General features: G+C 40.3%; 2 protein-coding genes across 6 annotated transcripts; one reads left to right on the top strand and one right to left on the bottom strand.

Moving 5' to 3' along the window:
- Window positions 1–209: 209 nt before the first annotated feature.
- On the bottom strand, window positions 210–7,129 carry LOC306924804 (zinc finger CW-type PWWP domain protein 2 homolog). Of its 2 annotated transcripts, XM_079503455.1 has the most exons (7): window positions 7,024–7,129; window positions 6,522–6,687; window positions 5,478–5,656; window positions 4,288–4,450; window positions 2,112–2,232; window positions 1,545–1,636; window positions 210–763 (listed from the first exon to the last, which is right to left on the bottom strand). In XM_079503455.1, exons 2-7 carry the CDS (start codon window positions 6,597–6,599, stop codon window positions 560–562), a joined length of 837 nt encoding a protein of 278 aa, XP_079359581.1. In that variant the 5' UTR covers window positions 6,600–6,687; window positions 7,024–7,129; the 3' UTR covers window positions 210–559. The 2 variants fall into 2 exon arrangements, with proteins under 2 accessions (XP_079359581.1, XP_079359580.1); XM_079503454.1 differs by lacking the exon at window positions 7,024–7,129 and having other exon boundaries at window positions 6,522–6,829.
- A 2,808-nt stretch (window positions 7,130–9,937) lies between these two features.
- azi2 (5-azacytidine induced 2) lies at window positions 9,938–24,280 on the top strand. Of its 4 annotated transcripts, none has more exons than XM_079504654.1 (8): window positions 9,938–10,135; window positions 11,466–11,686; window positions 12,526–12,642; window positions 13,910–14,015; window positions 15,294–15,427; window positions 16,963–17,012; window positions 18,306–18,451; window positions 23,445–24,280. In XM_079504654.1, exons 2-8 carry the CDS (start codon window positions 11,468–11,470, stop codon window positions 23,894–23,896), a joined length of 1,224 nt encoding a protein of 407 aa, XP_079360780.1. In that variant the 5' UTR covers window positions 9,938–10,135; window positions 11,466–11,467; the 3' UTR covers window positions 23,897–24,280. The 4 variants fall into 4 exon arrangements, with proteins under 4 accessions (XP_079360780.1, XP_079360781.1, XP_079360778.1 ...); XM_079504655.1 differs by having other exon boundaries at window positions 11,454–11,686; XM_079504652.1 differs by lacking the exon at window positions 9,938–10,135 and adding an exon at window positions 10,241–10,367.
- The last annotated feature ends 120 nt before the right edge of the window (window positions 24,281–24,400 follow it).

Here is a 24,400-nt window from a genome sequence, read left to right as displayed (position 1 = left end):
GTCCAGGGATTTTATCACTCTGTTAATGGCCTACACACATGAAGACTGTGGCATGCATGTCATTAAGCAACTGTTCTATTTGTAATACTCTCCTCCGATTGCAAATTTGGCCCAGCTGGATTAAATAGGATTTGCTACTCAACAATTAAAAGCATGACGCAAACACAAACATCATTATCCTTTAAAAAAAGAGAGAACATTACGCAAAAAGCATGCATTTTATTTTATTTTATTTAAATGTCAATGTGACAATTTGAACCTGACAAACTATGAAAAAATTGTAAATTATATTCTTGTAAATTATATAATTGTAATGTATAAGTCATACGGTATAACTATTTCAAAAACAAAATATATATTATATATTATAATCTTTCACTGGTATATTTCCACAAGAACCATTCCAACTTCTCTAAACACTATTAGGGTTCCGTCACACGAACTTTAATTCTGACAAGAAAACAAAATACTTTTCACAAAAATACTATCACATTAGCTTTATGCTATGATTTGCAGACAGACGTCAGTTAGCTGTACTGCTTCCTCTTCCTGCACTAGTCTAGGAGCTGACATTCATCAGGTTCTCCCCCTCAAAGCTCTCAAATCTGACGCCGTCAATGATCGTGACATCTTTAGAGTGGGAGCTGAGCATCTGCTTGAGGCCCTGCTTGGTTGGTGAGCTCACAAATATGAAGCTCTCAACGTTCATCATATCTCCAACTTCCTCTAGGTCGCTATCACCATCACTCTTCAGCTGTGCCCCCTGCATTGTGACCAGACATTGGATTGTACTGTGCACTGTATAAGGCGATGTCATAATATGGTCTATACACATTCTCATATCTAAGTTATAGGACATTCAGTGCATGATGTAGTTTAGTTGAAAGGTCAGGTTAATTAACTGTATGAGAGAGAGAGAGAGAGAGAGAGAGATTAGCCTGGCATGGCCAGACTTCACTGCATAGATATTAGTTGGGAACGTTGGCGTGGAAGATGTATTTCCAAGGAGTGATTACAAATAGACTCCATCATCACAGCAAAAAGGTCTCACTTTGAATAGTGGGCTCTGATTGATCACCCACGAGGGGTAAGCTAAATGTAATTCAAACTGAGGAGTGCCACACCAATCTACCCAGGGATTTTCCCCCCCTGTGACAGATTTGTCTGTTTTCCAGGCTAGGTCAACACATTTGGTCCTTTCTATGGTCATTGGTTAAATTATTATTTATATACTGTACAGCAATGACAACTTTGAAGAATTGTTATTAAGGGTAGAAATCCACCAGAGCCGTTTTTTGCAACATAACTATTATATCTTTGATATTCATGCCTTCGCAATTATATAAATAAGACACAACTCTAAACTTCTAAATAAATGAGGCATAGAGTCACAATGTGGGTCCGTAGCAATGTTTGCTGTATCGTAAGTTACTGTTAGGTTACGATTCGTAACCTAACAGTCGAGTGGATTGACCATATTCACATGGTGGTGGCCATTCTGCAAAATGGCCATGTGAATATGGTCAGGCTCAGAGGAAACTCACCCCACATCTGCATGCATGGCTGGAGGGCCCTCGCTTAAACTGCTTCATCAGGTGTTCTATCTCTGTCATCAGCGTCTGATCTTCAGATAACACTGCACACATACAGTTATTATGACTAGGGCTGTCACATGACAATTAACTGATATTAACTGTTAAAATAATTGACATTTAATAGATTTTGGCATTGAAACACAAATCTAAATTGCATTTCTGCTTTCTCTTTTAGGCTCTGTAAACAAGAAACATAAAATACTTTAATTTTGTTTTAAATTGCTGAAATAACAGTACAAGCTCCAATGCGATGAGGTGTGAGCTTGTAGAACTCAATTTTTTCTAAATGTATGAAGAGAATATTATAGCATCTCACTTATTGGATTGGACACAATCCCACTTCTGAAAGTGTGGCTGCCTTATATTTAATGTTTTCACTTGTTTATCATATTTTCAGCGTATTAATGACATCACCTTTCTCAATCACTGATGAAAAATGGATGAGTGTCACACGTTCAAAAAGTTACATTACTTGTGTTGTGTATAGAACAGATCACAAGCTATTGAAGGACTTACATTCATCTGGTAGGAAGTGACACGTCTGGAGTCTGTCCTTACAGTCCATGTGAACGAGCATGGTAGCCTCCTCAAACGCCAGAGCATAGGACCTTGCTGATCCCTTGGCCAACTGCACCTCCTTCACAGTGGGCCAGTAGGAAGGATCATCAACAGTTTAGACCAGGGGTCGCGCGCACGCACGCACGCACGCACACACGCACGCGCACACGCACACACACACACACACACACACACACACACACACACACACACACACACACACACACACACGCACACGCGCACACGCGCACACGCGCACACGCAATTATTTAGAAATAATAATTATTTTTTTCTATATGCAAAGAAAACGTGACGTGAGAAGGTGCGTTCCTCTGCAGAGCGATTATGTGATTATAAATAACATGTTTTTCTGTTCTTACATTCGGTGTTGTGACTCCAATTTCATAGCAAAATGTTTGGGTATTCTATTCAAGCTCAGATAAGAATTTTGTATGTTATATTTACGTGAAATTAAAATTTCTCTTCGGTTCAATGCACCCATTCCTTGCTGGTGCAAATCACCATGGATGAATGGCCAAATACATTTCTCAGAAAAAATCTTCTGGGGATCGCAGTCTCCCTGGATGTTGGTGATGATGCCACTGACAACTGTTTGCATGACATCAGCCATGCGCTGTAGGCCCAGTGGAGAGAGCACTGCTGTATGGATGCCAGACAGCTCATAATAATCCATACTAGGGTTGTCCCGATCGGATCGGGTGATCAGAAATCGCCTCCGATCACATGGTTTTCAAGAGATCGGAATCAGGGAGAAAAGATCGGATTTTTTATTGTCTGATGTAAATCTCAAAGAAAGATGTATAAGCAATGAGATTTTGTAAAAACTGCTGTGTTTATGCTAGTTGTTTTCCTTCTGGTCCCAGTCAGAGATCATCAAACAAAGACTAGTCGCACTCAGAGGCAGGGCTGGATTTACCCTTTCAAGGGCCCCCGGGCTAGACAAAGTTTCAGGGCCCCCCTGGGTTGCGCGGTGCGTTTCGGTCGCGCGGCAAAGCCACACGGCCGGAAAAAATTGGGGTGTTTTAATTTTGCTGTAATTTTGGGGTACCCAGCCCCCCCAAAAGAGAGAGGCAGGCAGGCAGACAGACTAGTCGCTGAATGGATGCAGCCACTAGTAGCCAGTAGTGCACTAATGCAGTTTTTTCAGCAAAATATTTCACAATGTGCTCTGTAAAATCACAGTAAGAGAGATGAGCAATAACGAAAGAGTAAAGCCAATAATAGTGCACTAATGCAGTTGCCAGCTTTACAGCAAAATATTGGGGGTGTTTTATTTTAGGTGTAATTTTGAGGTACCCAGCCCCCCAAAAGAGAGAGAGAGAGAGAGAGAGAAAGAGAGAGAAAGAGAGACAGACAGACAGACAGACAGACAGACAGACAGACAGACAGACAGACAGCTGTGCATGCATTTAGGGCTTTCTGCTCTGCAGATAGCAGAGCAGAAGCTCTCAATGTTTTAACCACAATAATAAATATACAATAACTAATCTGGAAAAAACAGATGTACAGAGAAAAGCATTCTCACTCCCAACACATTATGTTCACACTTAGTCAGGCACACCTCTTGCGTTCAATGCTAACACAGACTTTCACATAAATAATGAGGACGGATCATAACCGATTCCAATCCTATCGGTATGCAAATTGGATGCTCACACCAAAGCGGGCTTTGCATCACTCTGTGTGGGCACTCACTTGACTAGTGCCTTTCTCAGGTACACCTCATTGAACTAAAGCCTGCTTCTGACAGCATGGCTTATATTTAATGTTTTAACTTGTTTTTACCATGTTTTCAATATTTTTAATGGGAACATCAGCTTGTTCTCAATCACGTCCAATTCCGTCTTCACATGACCCAGACTACCCTTAGGTGATCCTAAAAGGAGGATACCCAAAGCATTGACCTTGAGATGCCATTGAGTGTTGAGAAACACAGAAAAAAGTGTACGCATCCACTTTGTGTGGATGCTGCACAAACTTTCATACATAGCCGATGATTATGCCAGATCTTCTGGAAATCTCACTTCAGTTAATACCAAGCAATGGAAAAAATTAACGGAATCTGAGGTATAAACAAACATAAAGCCAACCAATAACAGAGTTTTAACAATACCTTAAAGTTGAAGGGGTGGTAAGGCTCCACTTGTCTAAATGAGGACCAGCATCTGGTGTGAGGTTTTCCTAGGAACTCAACATGGTATGTCTTCACTCTGCCGTCATTGCGCAAAGTCACACATCGTCCTGAGTCTGGGTCTGGGCTCACAATGGCAGGCCACCTGTATGCAGGAACATATTTCATGGTTATACTTAAGAAATTATTTAATCCTGGACAATTGACAATTGACAAGTTCCTTACACACCAGGATTTATTTTGTGTGATTAAACTGCTGTTTGTGTCATGAGTAACAATTTTTGACACACTGTAAGGTTTCCACAGAGAGCGACATTAGACTGCCAGGAACATGGGCATGTACTGATACATACATACTGATCCAGATTGACAAATATATAGTATTTTCTGTAGGTGGCATTTTTCTAGTGACTGTATTTCTACTTATGTATTTGACATATAATAGATGTTAGTGAGATAATAATGTTGATTAATGAGTACCTGGTTACAACTGGCAGTGGTATCAATATTGCTCTCCTCATTCCCCAATAAAACCGGGAAAGCATGCAGCGTTGGCTATTCAAAGTTAGCTGATATACAAGCTCTGCTATTTTTGAAAAAATGTGAAAGTGTGAGAACTACTGATTCAGAAAGCATTTATAGAATCAGCTTCAGGTCTAAATGGGCTAGTATTGACTCTGACAGTCGAATGACTGACATTTCTCAATCTTTATTCACTTTCTGCAATTGAGCATTGGGCACCAATCATCATAGGTTAGAATAGCCATTAAAAAAAACGTACTGGATGTAATTGTATGTTCAACAGTGAGCAGGTCTCCCTATACCCGATCAACATATTGTCGCTGTCTGGCAGAAACCAGCTAACTCCATTTTTCTATTCTAATGTATTGAACACCCTTTACCTGTGTGTTAGTTAAACAAATAGTGAACCAATGAAAAGTATTAAAAGGTTCTTCTGGCAAAACCAGCTAACTCCATTGGACCCTCAAACTGTGTGCTAAAAAAAAAAATCCTGGAAAATGAACATTTGAGATTATGATAGCTGGTTTCTGCCCAACAGCAGAGATATACTGTAACATTTTATTGTAATGGCTTATGCTTATTATCAAAATTAAGCTGGTCTGAACAATTGGGACATATATAAGTTAAATAACGCTCAATATCATACATACTTTGGCCAGCTGCTTGATTCAGCCAGTACCAGGGTTCCAACAGGCATTGGGGAGTAGACAAACTCCACATGCTCAGGGATGTGGTCCTGGGCTACGCTGCAGGATTGATAGGCTGGATCTGGGTTCATGTGGCAAAACCAGGGCTGTTTTAAGTCCAGCTTCACACGAGAACATTCCACCTTACATGAAGTGGTAAAGAAAACAGGAATGTTAATGTGACAATTAAAAGAAAACGTCATTTGGTTATTAACTGTAATTTGTGAGGCACAGTTTCATATTTAGATGCAAGGCATACATTATTTTTGACCCATTTTGCTGCTATTCATATATGATTGCATGACTGTAAAATACAATACCAATTGGTATTATTAAAGCGGAGAAATAATGGACCAAAGTTACGTTTCCTAACTTTTTGAGTTTATGAGTTAATTGTCTATACCTGTGTGTGTCTGTGTGAGAGAGACACATACACATCGGAACACGCACTTAATTTTCGGCCTGTTGAGAACTCTAGTTTTTGCCGGGCGCAGCTGCACTAATAACTTTGGGGCAGGCCTGTGACTGTGACCCGTCTAATTTAAATGGAGAGTTATCACTAGTCAAAAGCTAGGGAGACATCGAAGAGGAAGACTGGATGGGGAACGATCAACATATGGAATGTCAGAACAGGTCAGCTCCATATATGGAGATCTAAGGGTTTGAGGTTTGAGGTCAGATGTAGAGTTGCTGGCCAATATTGATGACATCAGGGATCTATGGGCTTAATATTGATGACATCAGGGATCAATACATCAGGGAGATCCCTGATGATGTAATGTGAGGTCACAATTATGGTGGACTATAAACTGTGTAGGCTACTTTGCTTTATGTTATGCAGAAAATACCAGATCTCACTCACATGTTGATGATTGTCAGGCCTTGCATGTGCACAGTTTGCAGATCTGCTATTTTCTGAGATCACACAACCTAGTAGCCCGACTGGCCCAGCGTGCTTGATCCATTGTGTAAAAAAAACCTAACTATCATTGTGATCAGTAAACTTACCAGCCTCCATTTCAAGCAGGTCGTTAACTCACACTGAACCCACGTTGTTTTCTCCTGAAAAAGGTTCGAGCCCTTCATGGTGTTGGAGGTGGTGGCGGCTGTGACACGTGGATGTGGCCCAGGCCTGTCTGTCGCCAGGATCCCAACGTGCACCTTGCCTTTTGACCTGAGGGGATATGCTCTTTTCATCATTCTCAGCCGCTATTATCTAGCCTCGAAAACCCAGACGTTTTTATTTCCAGGAAGAAGAAAAAAAGTCTGGGCTCGAGTCCATTTACATTTGGCATACAGTCGCTCTCTCTCTGCTGATTTCTGATCCTCTGCACCTTTGTTAAATTGACGCACACACGCACACGTACGTACACACACACACACACACACACACACTCTCTCTCTCTCTCTCGCTCTCTCTCTCACACACACACACACACACACACTGTGATACACACACACACACACACCACACATTAGACACCAGAATGATTTGGGTAAAGCCACTAACCTGGCTGGTGCACGGTTGATTGGGAAATATAACGTTTTTTGTTTGATTGTAGGCAAATTATAACAAGATTAGAGGAAACGAGATGCTCATGTTAGCAATCAATGACATGCTAGCAGTCAATGACAATCATGCTTACCTTTTCCACGCCCACAGCAACTACTCGCCAATCAATTCAATTCAATTTTGATCACAGCGCGTCCTTACCACCAGTGTATGGTCCAATTCGTGTCAATGATGCGTGCTGTCAGCAGGTATTTTTTTAATTCTGTATGACTGTCGTTCAATAAATTCCCTTGACAGTAATGTTTCTACTTTCTACTGTATGACTGACTGTAGTAGAAAATCAATCCCCTTACACTCTTAAGTAGGCCTAATGTTTTTAAAACAACAACAACAACAACATAATCAACAACAAGAGATAAGCCTAGATACTGCTGCTCATCAATGATGACGAGACATTATCGTCAACGTAAGCGTTGACTCAGTAGAGAAGTAGCAGATAGTATTTATCTAGATATATCTGTCTGTCTGTCTGTCTGTCTGTAAATATGAAATGGTTATAACTGGTTATACTTAAAGGGGTTTTTTAAGGTGTTAGTTCAGTAACAGAGTCCAACTGTCCAGCTCTACTGGGGTCTCCCCAGTCAGAAAACCCCACAAAGATCATCAGTTTCAATTTATAGTTTGATATTGCTCCAGTTGTGTAGTGTTGCCATCTAGTGAAAATAAAAGGAACATACAACCTTCACCTCCATTAACACTAATATTGTTTACATTGGATTTGGATCATCACTCAAATCATCTGAGTGAGTCTCTAAAACAGGGGTCTTCAACGTTTTCCGGGCCAAGGACCCCTTAGCTGAGAGAGAGAAGATTAAGCAGGGACCCCTACTACATAATTGGACTCATGTTAAATGTGTGTTTTTTTTCTCCAGACATTTAACCACTTAAATCGTCAATACATTATAAACTTGACCTTTGGCTCTTTTCCCCTCTACACCGAACCACTTTTGATTGATTGATTGATTGATTGAGGAATTTATTAACAGTTTGGACTGAATTACAGTACATTTCAAGCACAACTAAATACAAGACTGTTAACTGTGGATGACACCATAGCATAAGCATTACACTTAATTGTTTACAATAGGGTCCACCATGTTCAATTCATCATAACATTTAGAGACGTACAAATATACACTTCTATATAGCCAAAACAGGAAATCATCATAGAAGAGGTAAAAAGGGCAAAAAACATATACAGTGAGGGGAAAAAGGGGTGGGTGGATTCGGATTTTACGGGGGCCAGTTTCGAATTGCAGCCGTCCGTAGGCGCCCTTTGAGAGCAGTTTTGAAGGAGTCAAGGGATTTGCATGACTGTTGGTAGGGCGTTCCACATTGTGGTGGCATAGGGGCGAAATTAATTTAGTCCCTTGTTTGTGCCGAATCTGGGTAGCCCATGGTTTGTTGAACTCTGTGTTGTGGGTGTGGACTTCGTTGACATTAAGGAACTATTTGGACATGGGTATCTTGGTGGTGTATCGAATCTTGTGGACCAGACCCATTACAAGATGCTGTACTCTGTCGTCAACCCTAAGCCTGTCAAAGTGGGCAGGGGTGAGGTGGGTTCGGGGAGTGAGGCCAGGTAGTAGGGGGGGGTGTTCCGTTCACCTCCACCATCTGTTCTCTCCCCTCCAGGTAGGATTGCATCCAGCTCACTGATGTGCTATCAAAACCAATTGATTTTAGCTTGTTAACCAGTGGTTCACTGTGTCAAAAGCCTTTTGGAGGTCCAACATGACTATGCTGCAGTATTTGCTAGCATCCACCCCGTGTTTGATGTGGTCGCTCAAATAGAGGAGGTGTCAGTGGAGTGGGATGATCTGAAGCCAGATTGGAATTCGTACTTTTTGTGGCAAGTTCCTTTTCAACCTGTTCATAGACTATTTTTTCCATCACTTTCGAGATGGAGCTAAGAATAGAAATAGGGCGGTAGTTGCTGGGGTCTAATTTGCTCCCTTTCTTGTGCACAGGGGTTACTTTGGCCAGTTTGAAATCTTGGGGGACCTGTCCCTGTTTGATGGAGAGGTTTATTATGTGGGTGATGATTGGAGCTATAGAAATGGCTGAGTCTCTGAGAAATTTGGAGGGAATATTTTCATGGCCAGTAGCCTTGTGGGGTTGAAGGGCACTCAGTCTTTTACCTACCTCAGTTGTTACCATTTCCAGTTTAAAATCATCTTTACAAATACCTAGGTTTTTGTAGAAGGCTTTGATGTGCTCTACACCAAAACTCCCAGAGTGGGAGGGCAGCTGGTAAAAATTAAAAAAGCAAGACAATCACTCAAAGATTTGGCGGCCCCCCTGTGGTATCCGTAGGGGGAGGTGGTATCTCATGACCTCAAGTAATCTGTTGTTTTTATAGGCCTACAGCATTGTTATACAGATTTGATTCTATATTGGAGTTATTTTTAAGGTTTGATCCATCAAGCAACTACTGAGCCATTTATTCAATACCGTATGCATTTCATGCATACAGTACCTCAGTTTGATTGTTTCTCTTGTCATTGTTATTTTCTATTATTATACTATATACACATAGATCTCATTCACTATAATAGCCAGACAGACAGACAGACAGACAGACAGACAGACACAGAATAATGCTACACAAATAGAAACCAAACCCATTCTCTCTGGAAATTAACCTAATCTAATTGAACCAAAATCACAAAATCAACATAATGCATTTCACTTCATGTTGTCTGTAGCCTTCATCCACTTAATTAAAAATAATACCGTACATTCATTTTAAACTTTGATTGTTGTAATTATGTTTTTCCTACGACCACCACAGAGCCATGTACTGTAGCTAAGAAGGCTCCTATGCTTTTATTTTGAAACGTGTTTGAAAGTCAAGTGACTCCCGGAAGTTTTTGTTTTCTCTATTCTCACCTGTCAGCTCAGAGACCCTGGCTGGCTGCTACGTTTCTTTGTTTTCCTTTGACACAACAACAACACAACTATTTTGTTTCTAGACTCTCTGAATCAAGATTACCCACATGTCCGACGCAAACAGGACGTGATATAATTAAAGGCAGCATCTAACAAGGTTAGTGGCTGTCGATGTACAATGATAGGTCGCAGTAGCGTAGACCTAGCGTTAAATGGCCAATAGCAGCCGTTAGCATTAGCTAAATGTTATCATGTCACATCGACCCTTGTCACCAGGCAGATACGGATGTTCGTAATACGTATACCTTGTTGGTTATTCATATTGCAATACGTTCAATGTTCTGCAGCCTTGGACGTAGATGGATACGTTTTACGTTGGACTGTCCAAGGTGCCGTGAATGCCATAATATTAGCTTTCAAACAGAGCAGTGTTCGTTGTTTGTTTACATCGTTGGTTCTACAGATAACTTGTTTATTTTTTCCACGGTTCGTCCTTTGAATTGTACGAGCTTGTTGTCATGCTTCACGTAACCACTTCACTGGATATTAATATCTATAGAATTGAGAATTGCTCGCTCCTTCATTTGCGATCAAGACAGAACGAAAGCGACTCGTTCCATGCAACATGTTTCACTTTCGATTTCGTGACAGACAGTACTTCTGTCGAGGTTCAAAGTTCAAACACCCACTCAGAATGATTCTGCATTTAGAGAGTCTGCGGACTTAAAACAGTTTATGCTGCATACACGGCTGACATCAGTTTGTTGACACACATTTCATTTAATTTAATGCCAATACCCTGGCCTACAAGGCAATTGGGCCTGCCATTGTAAGTGTAGGTCAGTGTATTTGACAATGAAAAAAAAATTATCATGAGAGAAGGAAAGTGAATAGTCATAGTGGTCGCTATCTGTATGAGTCCACCAATCAATTGCTCATCCTGTTCTTGTAGCCCCCTGAGAGAACCTAACAATGATGCCTTTGTACATGTTTTGGTGCTTTAGTTTGAACTCTTGGTGGCAATGTAGCTGTCCCACTTTATGGACTCGCATGAAATGCAGACCAGCCTCTCCTTTGTTGCGGAAATATGAACGTTTTACCTACTCACCAATACAAAGGCGGCTTGTGTTGTAGTAACAAAGTATTTTATCCTGTGGGGAAAAAAATCCCTTTCTGGACAAAAAGTGCATTTTATACACGTGGCTTAGAGTGCGTCCACTAAGGAAAGTAGGCTTTCTAATAACACAAGCTGCCTTTGTATTGGAGAGTAGGTAAAAAAAACATTATTTATTTTTCCGCAACAGAGAGGCTGGTCTTCTACTCTGCATTTCATGGGAGGGCAGGAAGATGCCACCCAACATCCTTATCTGCCAAAAACATTGGCAGATAAGGTTGGTTATCTTTTTGCAGTGGTATAAATTAAGGCTTTCTTTTAACTGTCCAGTGGGGTGATGCTATGTAAGCTGATGTGTTAGTCTGTGCACTAGGCATGGAGCCCCTGGCGGTGGATGATGACATCTGCATCCTGAAACACGAGACAGCTTATGGCGCAAGTGGTGAGAGCCCTGTATCGGTATGTGCAGGCGATGAGTCTGTGGCATCACACTTTGCCTTGGTCACGGCCTACGAGGACATCAAGAAGAGGCTAAGAGACACAGAACGGGAGAATGCTCTACTGAGGAAGAGAGTCAAACAGTTGGAGGATAAGGTAAACACTGAGATCCCTTTTCCATCATGAGCCAGAGCTCCAAAATTGGAACGTTAATTATGAATTTAGTGTGCAAAACCATACCTATATTAGATTATCACCATGAAACTTCCCCAGTTGATTACTTACACAAAGCTTATGATTTATTGTATTACAAATTTCAAATATGCAAATGAGGCATTATATAGGAAAATATGAAAAAGCTACTACTGTGGAAGGGTTATCTTATATATTAATTTATTGATCCTATAAAGAATTTAATATAGGGATAGTTTTGCCCATGCAATTCATAATTAACCGGTTCCTATTGGGAACCAACCGGTTAAGAGAGAAAGAGACAAGATTGAGAAATCTGAAGTGTCATAAAACTGTTTATATAGATATAACGGCTACAGAGCAAGGCATGTACTTAGAAAGAGATGGTAGGAGACTAGTAAGGTCAAATAGATGAGTGAAATATAAATAAAGGTAAAGATGGATGGATTTAAGTGTTTTTATTTTCTTTGTTTTCATTGTTGTTGTTTTTACATACATTGTTGGTAGTATTTTATACGTACACTGTCTTGTATGTAAGTCTGTTGTCTTGTCCTTGTGTCTATGTCAGAAAAGAGAAAAAATAAAAAATAAATGATGATAAAAAAATATATATATATAAATAGAGCATCATTAGATAGACATTACATAGAGGACAATGTATAGTTAGAAATGATCTGTAAGAGATCGAGATCAGTTTCCTACCACTGAAGTTATGAAGAAGACTAATGTGTCTCCTCTACTACCGTCTTCTCTCTTTCTCTCGCCTTATTCATTTTCCCTTTTTTCCCTATGATCTGTTCTAGCTCTTTAGGCCAGAGGCTCCTCCATCAGAGGGTCCCCAGTATGTAAACAAGGCCTTCAGTGCTTACAGAGGTATCTATATAGAAAAGGAGGACCTACAGATTGAACTCAACAAACTGGTACGTTTATTGATATAGTTATACTTCACCCATTGTCATTTCTCAGCCTAAGCAAGCAAGCAAGACATTACTTATAAATCCAAAACCAAGGTCAGTCGCATTTAGAGAGTCCAAACCTAAAAACAAAAACATTACAATACTACATTTAATTTGTCCACTTTCTTCAATGTTACATTTAGATAAATGACATTTGTCATATCTCTATCCTACTTTATAGTTTATGGGCCGTTGATGTTTTCATATGGAATTTAACATTGTATTGCTCCCATACAAAGAAGAAAATATACAGCAGATGAGAGAAAAAGTATAAAATATACTAATAATGTATAAACAGGGGTGAAAGTGGTTTGAAATTCTTGCCGGTCCTAACACAAATAACCTTCAAGGTTTCATAGTGTTCTCCTCCTGCCACCAGCTTCATGAATCATGATACATATTTGCGTCTGTACGGTGTAGAATTTAGAAACACTTTTCTAGCTTTTGTTCCTAAAACAAGTTATGAAAAACTATTTGAACTATTCTTGTAATGTGTCAGCCACTAACAAAATGTTTGGAATTTTGGTGTAATACCATTATCACTTGTCCAGTGTAAATAAGTAAATACAAGGAAAAAGAGTAAATCAGTAAACTCTGTGATTTGATCATGAAGTACAGGAACACTGAATCAAACTCTTCCATGCACTGTGCAGTTGCATACTGTATCTTGTTTGATCCTTAATATTGACCTAACATTAGCAGATGTGTTTTCTTGTTGGACATGGCATCATGATTGGTTGTTTGTGAGTTTGGCAGGCAGATGCTGTCCCCTCTTCGAGTTATGCACTGAGGGCCCTATTTTCATCAGTGCTAAACCCCTTATCCCTAAACGTCTTTTTTTCTTTTTTACTATTTTGAAAAACGTATTAAAATACTAGCCGAACTACATCAACATGTTGTGAGCTTGCAGATCGGCTATTTGAACTATTCAAAAATGTTTTTTCAAAATAGTAAAACAGGCAAAGGGGTTTAGCACTGACACAAATAGGGCCCTGGATCTTTTAGTACTGGCCTACTTTCACCCCTAGGTATAAATTATATAATTATTATATAATTATATGATATATACAAAAGTTACTTTTAAATATAAGTAGGTCTGAAGATAGTCTACCACTGATACATAGCAAATGCTCACTTGTGAATAGTACTACTGTATTTATTAACACGTATATTAATACTGGATATTAATGTCCAACTTTCTCCTTCTCTGTCTTCCTTCTGTCTTTGTCAGAAAAAAGAGAAGAATGAGAGTGAGAAGGTGCTGACAGAGCAGCTACAGGCCAAAGAGTTGGAGGTGCTTCAGCTGAGGACAGAGATGGAGACCAGTCAAGGTAGAGGTACAGCACACAGGACTCCATCGCATTTATTTTCTCGTGTGTAATTATTGTTTGCTCTAACAAGCATTACTGCTTTTATTTTTATTTTATTAAATTTAATATGTGCATTTAAAGGACCACTTCACTCATTGTCAACCTGTCTTCATATAATTGGTCCTCACTAATGCTCATTATAAGATGGCAACATTTCTGTCTATTCTCTCTGTGTCTCAGAGAAGGGCTGTGGACAGTAACACCAGGGCTCCACCGGGCGCGTCAGCGTCGCGTCAGCGTCGCGTCTCCGTCACCGTCAGGGAATGTTCCCTTTTGAATCAATGAAGGGTGGCTCCACTGCCCGCGTTGCGTGACGCGTGACGCGTACATTAAAATTGAACCGGTGCGTTTTTTGACGCACGCGACGGAGACGCAACGCGCCCGGTGGAGCCCTGGCGTAATTCAGAAACCTGCTTAACGATGATGCTACTCAGAGGCAGGTTTGGTGATTTCAAACAAAATGTCATACTTTTTAAATTAAAGAAAAATGTGAATTGCTATACTAGTTTCTAATTAGTCTATAGTCTATAGCCCACCAATGCGATGCAGAGTGAGTAGACGGAAATTGTGCTATCTTATAATGAGTATTAGTGAGGACCAGTTATGAAGACGATGACCAAAAATGTGTGAAGTGGTTCATTAAGACTTATAATAATACTGCAGAAATGGAAAACCATACTGAAATATCTGATCGCTCTTGGTGATCAGATAGCCACAGCAGCCAAGGTGCAGGAATAATGAGCCTCTGATAGTTGCACTGCACTTAAATCTTAAGATTTATTTGGGGCATTTTATGCTTTATTTCAGATAGGTCAGTGTAGAGAGACAGGAAACTAACCACAGAAAGAGAGGAGAGTCATGGGAAACAGGAAAGGATCGGATTCGAAGTCCGAACCCAGGTTCTTGTGCTCAGTAGAAGCATGGTGTGGGCACCTTAACTGGCTGTGGTTCAGGTGGCTGTGCTACCAGGCACCTGAATCTACACACCATGTAAATGAAAGAGCATCTAGCATTATATTGCAATTCCTTTAGTCGTAGGATAATGTGTATTTTAGAAATATTGACCAATAATCATCTGCTAACTCATTTCCCCACGAACACATAGACAAGGTAAAGATGGATGGATTTAAGTGTTAATGCTCTGAAGTGAAAGCCTTTTATTATTACTTACAATATACAATTCAGAAAAGGTTTATATTTATCGTCTTTTCATCACATGTTTTACTTTTGTCCATGTATGTCTAGTGATGAAGAGTCTCAACAGCCCCCCAGACTACTTGGAGGTAGACAGGGTCAACTCTGAACTAAAGATCCGCACGTTGAAGGAGGAACTGGATAGGTTAACACTGCAAAATGGCAGACTGATGGAAAGACTTGGGGTAAGAGAACAAAACAGCACCTGTACAGTGTACACAGTAAAAGTAGAGCAAGTGTTTAACCCATTTAGACCTGAGGACGATTCTAAAAATGTCTTCTAAATCCTATCAGTTTTCTGAAAAACTCATGTTTCTTGTCAGTGGTTCTCAACCTTTCTCATGTGAAGGACCCGAGAATTATCTCTATTTGGCCGCCGAACCCCATCTGAAAACTCTGAAAGAATATATATTCAAAGATTTGTGCCACATTTTCACGATTTTTAAAAATAGTAGATCTACATGCTCATAGTTTTGTTTAGTTCTATAGCATATTGAGATGGTAATCATTTCTATAGATCAGAGGTTTGCCGTTCTGCGGGACATGTACCACTGGTACACGAGAAGTCAGTTGTGAATCTATAACCTTGCATCACCAGCATTTTCCAAGCAGCAGGGTTACCACCCGTCCCGTAAAATACGGAATCGTCCCGTATCTGTAAACTAAAAGACGTGTCCCATAATGAACTGATATACGGGACACACTTTGTTCTATATTTTAAGGTCAGGGAATAAATATGAATGACGGGCGATTTATTTGACAATTCTGCTGTTCTCCTTCTCCCACTCTGCTCCCTTCCGCTCTCTTTGCTGTGAGTTTACTGCCTGTGAGCTGTGAACCTGGTGTCTGAGAATGTGCTCAGCATCTCATTTACTCATGAAACGACCCCCCCCCCCCCCCCCCCCCCCCCCACCACCACCACCACCACCATACTGGTCCGCAAACATTTTATGAATGTCAGCTGGTCTACAGTACTACAGTAATCTGGGGGTCTCTGCAGCTCATTAATAAAGAGAAAATACATTTTCAGGTGAGTTGCTGATTTGACCCAACCAAGAGAGAGTAGCTTCAATATTAGGAGTTCCAGTTCCTACTTTCAATTTCACTTGTTTATCCAGGATCCTGTATGAGTTGAGTTCTCTCTCCTGATTGGATAAAAAGGACCTGAAAATGCAAATTTCTGTTTACCAAAGACCTAACTGAACAATATAGCAATGATTGATTACTAACAAAAGAAAAGCACTTTCTGCACTTTAACACATTCAGACCATACTGTACGTGTGGAAACGTCATAGCTAATCCAACCGGTGGATTATGACAACGTGTACACACGTCCTAGCGCTTTTTCATTGATATCAAACGAAAAATAGGGTTGGCCTATCCTTCTGCAATGTACTCCTTGATTTTCATGCATGAGCGCTCCCGTTCACTCCCCTGTTTAGCGCTCAGAAAGAAAGGCTCGCCACGCGTAATCTAGGGAGCATTTCTGACTTCAACATGCCTCTCGGCCGGAATATTAACGCTTCTAGAGAGACTCGATCATAATCATAGCGAGGTAAGCAAGCAACATTATGCCTCCCGTTTTTTCTATGGAACGGAAGCCCCCGGCTTTCAGAGTAAAAGCTGCCCCCCCGAGCTTCTATTTTGAAAGAAATCCCGGCGCTGATTGTGTTAAACCTCACTAGACTGTACTTCTTTTTGACACTTTGTTTTGTTTTAGGAACCCCAAGGTCTCAACGGAGAAGATTTGGATCGGAACCACGACACCAGGTACAGTACTATAATATTACAGAATTCGGGTTGCTGCCAATACTAGGTGTTCTTCTAATTAATTTACATTCCATGTAATGACTAATGACTAACTAAACGATGTACTACTGCACTGTAATTGCAGTAGCATTGTAATAATCCATATAACGTGCAGTTTAATTTCATTCTCACTTTTATTTTATAAGAAATGAGAGGATCATTTATTTTAGGCTGCTACATGTATGTAGCATCTGGTCCGTCGCTAAATGTTCTCCGCTGATTGAGGACGATTTTTGCAAAACACATTTTTGGAACAAAATGCCTCAAATCATCCAATTGCCATCCATGGCATAAGAAGAAATGGCACCCTTTTCACATTGGCCTATTATAGCACCACCAGGAGGCCACAACCTGACCTGCCCTGGTGGAGACGTGTGCCCAGAGGGGCACTTTATCTAGTTTTGTTTTGTTTTGTTTTTTCATTTTGTATTAAGTAGGATATACTTTGAGATTTGTGACAAATATAAAGTGTGTTACAATTAAAATGTATTACCAGTAGTAGAAGTTAGGCCTGTCATGATTATGACATTTAATTGTTACACAAATTATTGCGATTAACGATTTAATTGTGTGTCATTGAACACTGGAACATGTGAATAAAAATTACATTTCTGTTTGGCTTTTAGTCTTTGTAGTTACACAGGGCAGATATGACAAACAACTTGTAACTTAAAGAAATTACTGACATATTTAATAACTTAGTAGATCTACTTTAAAATAAACAAATAGTGGAAATAGCTGATCTACAAGCTCACAACATGTCCCATCACGTTGACATCACATAGTGTAGTTGACTCCTTTGGACACTAGAGGGGGTTATATACCAACTAAATTCAGTATACAGCCAATATTGCCCAATACAAATATGTGAAAGATATTATCTCTCCTTCATCCTTTTTTGTTTGTTTTTAAACCACTCTCTGACATTGAGGTAAAGTGTGGCTGAGATTTCTAATGTAACAAAGGAGTGGAAAGGCCAGTTTTTCAGTGCTGGTGGATTAAACATTACTAGGATACCAGCATTTTGTGAATTGCACTTAATTACTGCATATTGTTCAGTTTTATTATAGTGGTAAATACAACGTTCATTAAAAAATAATGATAATCAAAGCGCTACTCAATAAACAAGATTCATCATTTGATTTGTAACATTTGGAATTCTCCACACATTTATTCTCATTCTTAAAGTTTATGCCAACATTTTACTACAGCATCTGTTAAAATGAATCATGAATTATGCGAATGGACTTGCAGGGATTTTGCGGGAATTTGCAGGGAGAGCAACATGCAGCAGATATATGAAGCTCTGTGCTCTGAGATTACACGTCTCCACTCTGAGCTGAAGTACCAAACAGGCGTGATCAGGAAACTAAAACCACTGCTCAATGACAACAGACAAGGTGAGGCCTCCTGGACATATGCGCACACATACACACACACACAGTTTCTCTCCTCTGTTTAAATGTGTACTTACATCTCACACAGTACAAACCTTGTCATTGCGCCCAAGTGTTATTACTAGTTTCCGACCAACAGAGGTTTCGTATACATACTATAGGCGCCGGGAAGGGTACAGTCTGTACCATCCACATTTACAGGGCGTCAGGTTCAACACATCACTGGTTCAATACGGCAGATGACATTACTGAGATATTCATCACTGAGGTTCAGAAATAATTAATGCATTATTAAACCTCTTTCAGCACCATGGAGGTGAGGAGATCGGCGATACCAGAAAGAGATAGGCCTACTGTTTATTTCAATAAGTACACTTAATTTCTGGTCATCAATATCCACTTTGGGGCTCCAAATACAGCGTCACAGTCCCGCCCCCTTTCAGAACGAGGAAGGCACCGGAAGAGAATTTCCCATTCATTTTTCTATAGACGTTTCAGAAAGTATTTAAAGACCTTTAAGCCTCGGACAAAGCCAACTCGGCTCCTGACAAATCATGACAATAAACACAATTCTTTGGGCCAAACAAATGGAGTGGAGTTAGTTGCTTTAGCAGACAGTTTGAGGGTCCAATGGAGTTAAAAGGTTTTGTCTGACGTGCTTTTTACTACTTTTCATTGGTTCAATATTTTTTAACCAACACATTTGGTTGCACTGATTTATGCAACAAAATATAAAACCTCAAAAATGCAGTTAGGTGGTTTCCTCCCGGCAGCAATATATAGATTGTAGATCGTCTATTTTCACTAATTTTGTATTCCACCATTGTACAACAAAGTATAATACAGGGTTTAGTTGTTCAAAACAACAGGGTTAAGCGGTTGATCAGACTAATCGATTTTTGTCGATTATGAAATGTGGATTATGTCAAGATGTCTCTTGGACGTACAAATGAGGACACATTACAGGACGTAGGAAGGCATGATTCTGAACTCATGCCGAAAAATGCCACTAGCCACTAATTGTGGTCCATCTCTGGTTTGCATGTTTTTGGTGTGTGCGATTCGCACACCAAAGTCTTTATTTCTCTGGCATCATGATATGGCTTTCAGCATTGCTGCGGGAATTCTGGTGATGCCAGAAGATGTGGACAAGTGCACGAGCAGATCTGTTGCCTCAGCAGAAAAACGCTTGCTTCTCCTCCAACCTGCCAAGTCTGCAATTTGCATAGAAATGTGGTGCATGTTCTCCCCGTGTCCCCTAGGGTAGGTACCCTCACAAAAACATGCAGTAATCCTGGTCTCTAAACAAACTGCCTCCCCCTGGCCAGCCGGGGCGCCCGATGGAGGGGAAAGGAACTGGTTGGAAAAACGTGTTCCTTCCACGCGCTACGTCCAACCAGGGAAACTCCCCCCTGTCACGTGTAAAGGAGCAACTTGGACACTCAGTTGCTCTCCCCATGTCCCCCATACATGGGGACTAGGTTGGCGGAGGGTGTGTAGAGAGCCCAGGATCACATTAGATAATTGGCACAGGGGTGAAAAAATGGGTTACAAAATTGAGGGATAAAAATTTAAAAAGAAAAAAGAAAAAAAAGAAATGTGGTGCAGACCCACCTGGCTCTTAAAGACAATGAGAGATGACATCGTGATTGGTTTATTCATGTTATGCTCAAAAGCCTCCTGTAATTAATTAAGATACTAAATACAACCCGTTGCGTCTAGCACTGTGCATTGCGCCCAGGTTATGCACAGTTTAACTAGAGAAAAGCGGAGTTGGACTGACACACCCAAATGCACTTGTGCCATGCAATTTAGAGTAGACGCTGGTGACCATGTGTCATAGATAGTTTAAAAAGGGCCTAAAAGCTGTTTGCAGTTTAACAAATCCCTAGTCAAAAAAATTGGATTCTGATAGAAAAATTAGGTAGGTTTTATTGTCCTATAAGAAAATCCAATCCGACTTTTCTGTTTATCCTCACTTTTTAAGCCCTCAGACAATCAAATAATCGTTAATGGGGTACACACAAACACAAAGCTGGGCATAGGAGGGGCTAGCGTCCCTCAGAATGTGCTTGTTAAATTATGTGTAATCACTGGAATTTGACATCTAACAAACAGTTTTCCCCTGAAATTAGTTGTCTGTGTGCTTCTCTGTATTATACTCTACCAGCACCACTAATATATTTTTCCCGCAGCTTATGCTTGTGAGAAGACTATAGACGTGCTAAGGGTATTATGAACTGGTTTGCTCCCTCCAGGTCTGTCCCTCTGAGAAGACATTCCCTTTGTTGTCTGACTGCTCCCTTTGTGTGACAGAAGAAGAGATGGGGATGGGCAAATTAAAAGGAAATATGTCAAGAAAATAAATATAGGCTTATTTATTCCACCAAATAAAGAGGTAATCCTGAAACGTAGGGGGGAGAGCGAGAGGGAGAGAGAGAGGGGAAGAGGGATGGTTATGTATTTATTCAAAGATATTGTGCATCTGTATTCTTCTAAGGTCCCTCCTTTGGAATCACTTTTATTCAAATCCGGGCCTCATGAGACCCTCTCAGGGATGAGAAGAACAGGGAGGGAGGTTTGAATGGATGGATGACTGGAGGGAAGAAAGGCGAAGGAGGAACTCTCATTTAAACTTTATTATCCGCTCAAGATGATGATTTGATGGCAAAGCCGTGGTGTGTTCATGATTACGATAGTGACTTTGACTTGTATATAGCTTGATAAGTTAACTGCGTGGACCATCAATTTCACAATTGTTGCTTGGTATCCTTTATATTTGGTGGCCTTGACATTTACACCATCCAGAGATCTCAAACTACTGTATTTTAGTTTATTCTACCACACTGCTTGTTTTGTAAGGAGTTTAATGTGAACATTTTAATGTTTAAAATTGTAATGAAATATTTAGAAAATGTAACCATTTTGTAAAATGTTGATTGAGTGTGAGTTGGTCGCAATGACCCTAATAAGAGTAAACCTTCATATTGCAAGCAACATTGCTCACATACTCTGCACTATTGCACCTTGTGGAATGCGGATACATAATTTCCATATCTGTAGGATACGATCAGGAGAAATCAGATTCCTTTATCAAATGAACTTCTGTGAAAAGTATTTGAATTATTTAATAGATTAGATAGCAAGACTATTCAATCTTTTTTCTTTCTGTCTTTTCTGCATAGATCCATTTTCACACTCACGGTCAAATTAACATTTAACAATTATATCACATATCCTCTCTTTGCAGAAACCATTCCAGCCACATATCCATAAAGGTATTTTATATTAGTGGCAGTTATACAACATTGCTTCCTTTCATTTTCAATGAATGTTACAAACTTTCTAACATCTGACAAATATTGGTTGATATAGGGGTGCAATCATTAATAAAACTAATAGATTTAATCAATTTGAATAAAATCATTGATTTACAAAAATAGTGAAAATAGCAGATCTACAAATTTGCTTATACTATATTGACTATGTTCCCTATGTCTTTGTAACACTGCATGACAGATATAAAACAATAATACAACAGGGCTTAAAGCAGCACTATGGAACTTTATTTTATTTTTTATTTTATTTTTTATTTTTTTTATCAACTATAATAGCTACTTCCCTTTACCCAGGGAAGTAGCTGAGCACAGGTGCTCAGCCCATAAAAGTTGCATGTTTAAGCAATAACAATCAACTTAAACAATTACAATCATCCCTCCATAAATGCCATGTCATAAAGAATCAATTACAGCACTTCCTTACCGGACATGCTTGCAGAGAATCTTGGGTAAAAGTCAAAGACATTCGCTGCCATGTCATTTGTGTCCAAATTGGCCATGCACTGATATCTACATAGTGCTGCTTTAAGTGTTTAATCACAATAATCAATTTAGTAAACTATATATTAAAAAATAGAATGTCTTTGTGTTTCTTGATTTAAAAAAAGAAATCCATTATTCATCCATTATTCAAAATTATCCAAAAAATAGTATAATTTCTAACTAGTCCTTACCCGTTCGAATATATGAACACCAAATTATGTACAGCCCGTCGGGCAAGTAGTACAGGAAAGGTGCAATTCTGGGGAAATTGCAAAGTGGGGTTGGCGAAGGCACAGATGCTTTCAGAAATATAGGCCCCTCCCACTGATTTAGCTAGCCAATTACAATGTCAAGTCACCCCTGTGGTCATGTGTAAGTAATTAGGATGGGATTTATTCCCCCCAAATCATGTTTTTGCAACGAACTTTTACATTTTTCACATTTGTGGCGCTCCCTATGGATGAAAATGGAATTTCACCCTTGACATGTGATTAAAATTTGGGGTGGATTGGACATTCCGTTCCACTAACTTAAGCCGATTACGGCCGAACGATACGGACTATCAAAATTCTGCCTGTGGTGTTTTAATCTAACCTGACTCCGCCTTAATCGGATAGGTCCAGAGATAATGTGTACAAATTTTTGTGAGATTTGGACAAAATCTGTTGGTGGAAGAGCAAAAAGTGTGTTTTGAAGAAAGAAATATTTTACAGACTACTGTTCAAGAGTTATAAGGTCAAATGTAAAGTGGGCTGTTATAGCACCACCATGAGGCCGACTGATGTAATTATTTATTACATTATTTTAATAATTATTATGAACCTCCCTGTCCCCTCCAAGTGTTGTGAGTGAGTTGTGTGAGTTTTCTCATTCATTAATTCACTAATAAATGTAATTAACATCGTTAAATCTGTTAAATTGAAAAAAGGGCCTTGTTAAGACCTCTATAATGTAATGATCAATGCCTGTGTGAAAATTCTGAGAGATTGGTGCAGCCAGAGAGGAGCAGCGACAGTGTTTCAGACATTCCGTGAATTATATGTTAGAATCATAACAAAATAATTGATATTACATTACAGACCTTGGTGTTTTTCTCTGTCCCCTGATCTCTCCCTCCATCCCCCTTTTTATCTGTCCTTCCATCGTCCCTTATTTCCAACTTCCTCTCTCTCTAGCTGCTTCCACAGTTCCTGTCCAGTGCCTGGACGATGTGGAGAAGAACAACAACCATCCAGCACTCCGCATGTCTCGCCCCCCTAGTGCCCCCCCAGTCCCCTCCAGCTCCGGTCGCCCCTGCCCCCCTGTCGGGGCCCCATCAGGACCCCCACTGCTAGATGGACTGAGGGAAGACTGTTGGAACAACGGCCCCTGGTCCACCCAACACTGCCCCGCTGGGGCCATGGGTGGGAACCTCCTACCTCCCCCTCCGATCAACCAGGCCTCCCTGGATGATAGCTCTTGGTCCTTCCCCAGCCCCCCCAAGCCCAGTGATGCCATGTTCTGGGAGGGACATCCCAGTAGCCCCCCTAACTTAGCTGCCTCTGCCACCTCCAACTCCTCCTCCTCACCAGTCGGGAACTGTAGCCCCAAGAGCCCCCCCAATACCAAGTGGGCCAAGCCCTACTGAAGAAGACTTTGATTAACAAATATGTGAATGTCTGGGTAAACAAATGAATGGAGTCTCCAACCCTGCCACATAGCTACCACCCAACCTGCCTTAAGTTGATAAGACCACTCTTCTGGACTGAACTGGACCTACTGACCATGGGAACTAACCACAGGGCCAGATGGGAGACTTTTCTAAGTATAGCCCTTGGACACTCATTATTAATGTGGCCCCTCTGTAGAACATATCTGACACTTGGTGGAGAACATATCTGAACTTAATAGAGGGAAAGTTGTTGAGAGGCCTTTAGCAGATGGGTGTGTGTGTGTGTGTGTGTGTGTGTGTGTGTGTGTGTGTGTGTGTGTGTGTGTGTGTGTGTGTGTGTGTGTGTGTGTGTGTGTGTGTGTGTGTGTGTGTGTGTGTGTGTGTGTGTGTGTGTGTGTGTGTGTGTGTGTGTGTGTGTGTGTGTGTGTGTGTGTGTGTGTGTGTGTGTGTGTGTGTGTGTGTGTGTAATGTACTTTAGAT

Source organism: Electrona antarctica, assembly GCF_951216825.1.
Source record: "Electrona antarctica genome assembly, chromosome: 6".
In the NCBI taxonomy this organism is placed as follows: domain Eukaryota; kingdom Metazoa; phylum Chordata; class Actinopteri; order Myctophiformes; family Myctophidae; genus Electrona; species Electrona antarctica.
This window is presented reverse-complemented; position numbering and strand designations above follow the sequence as displayed.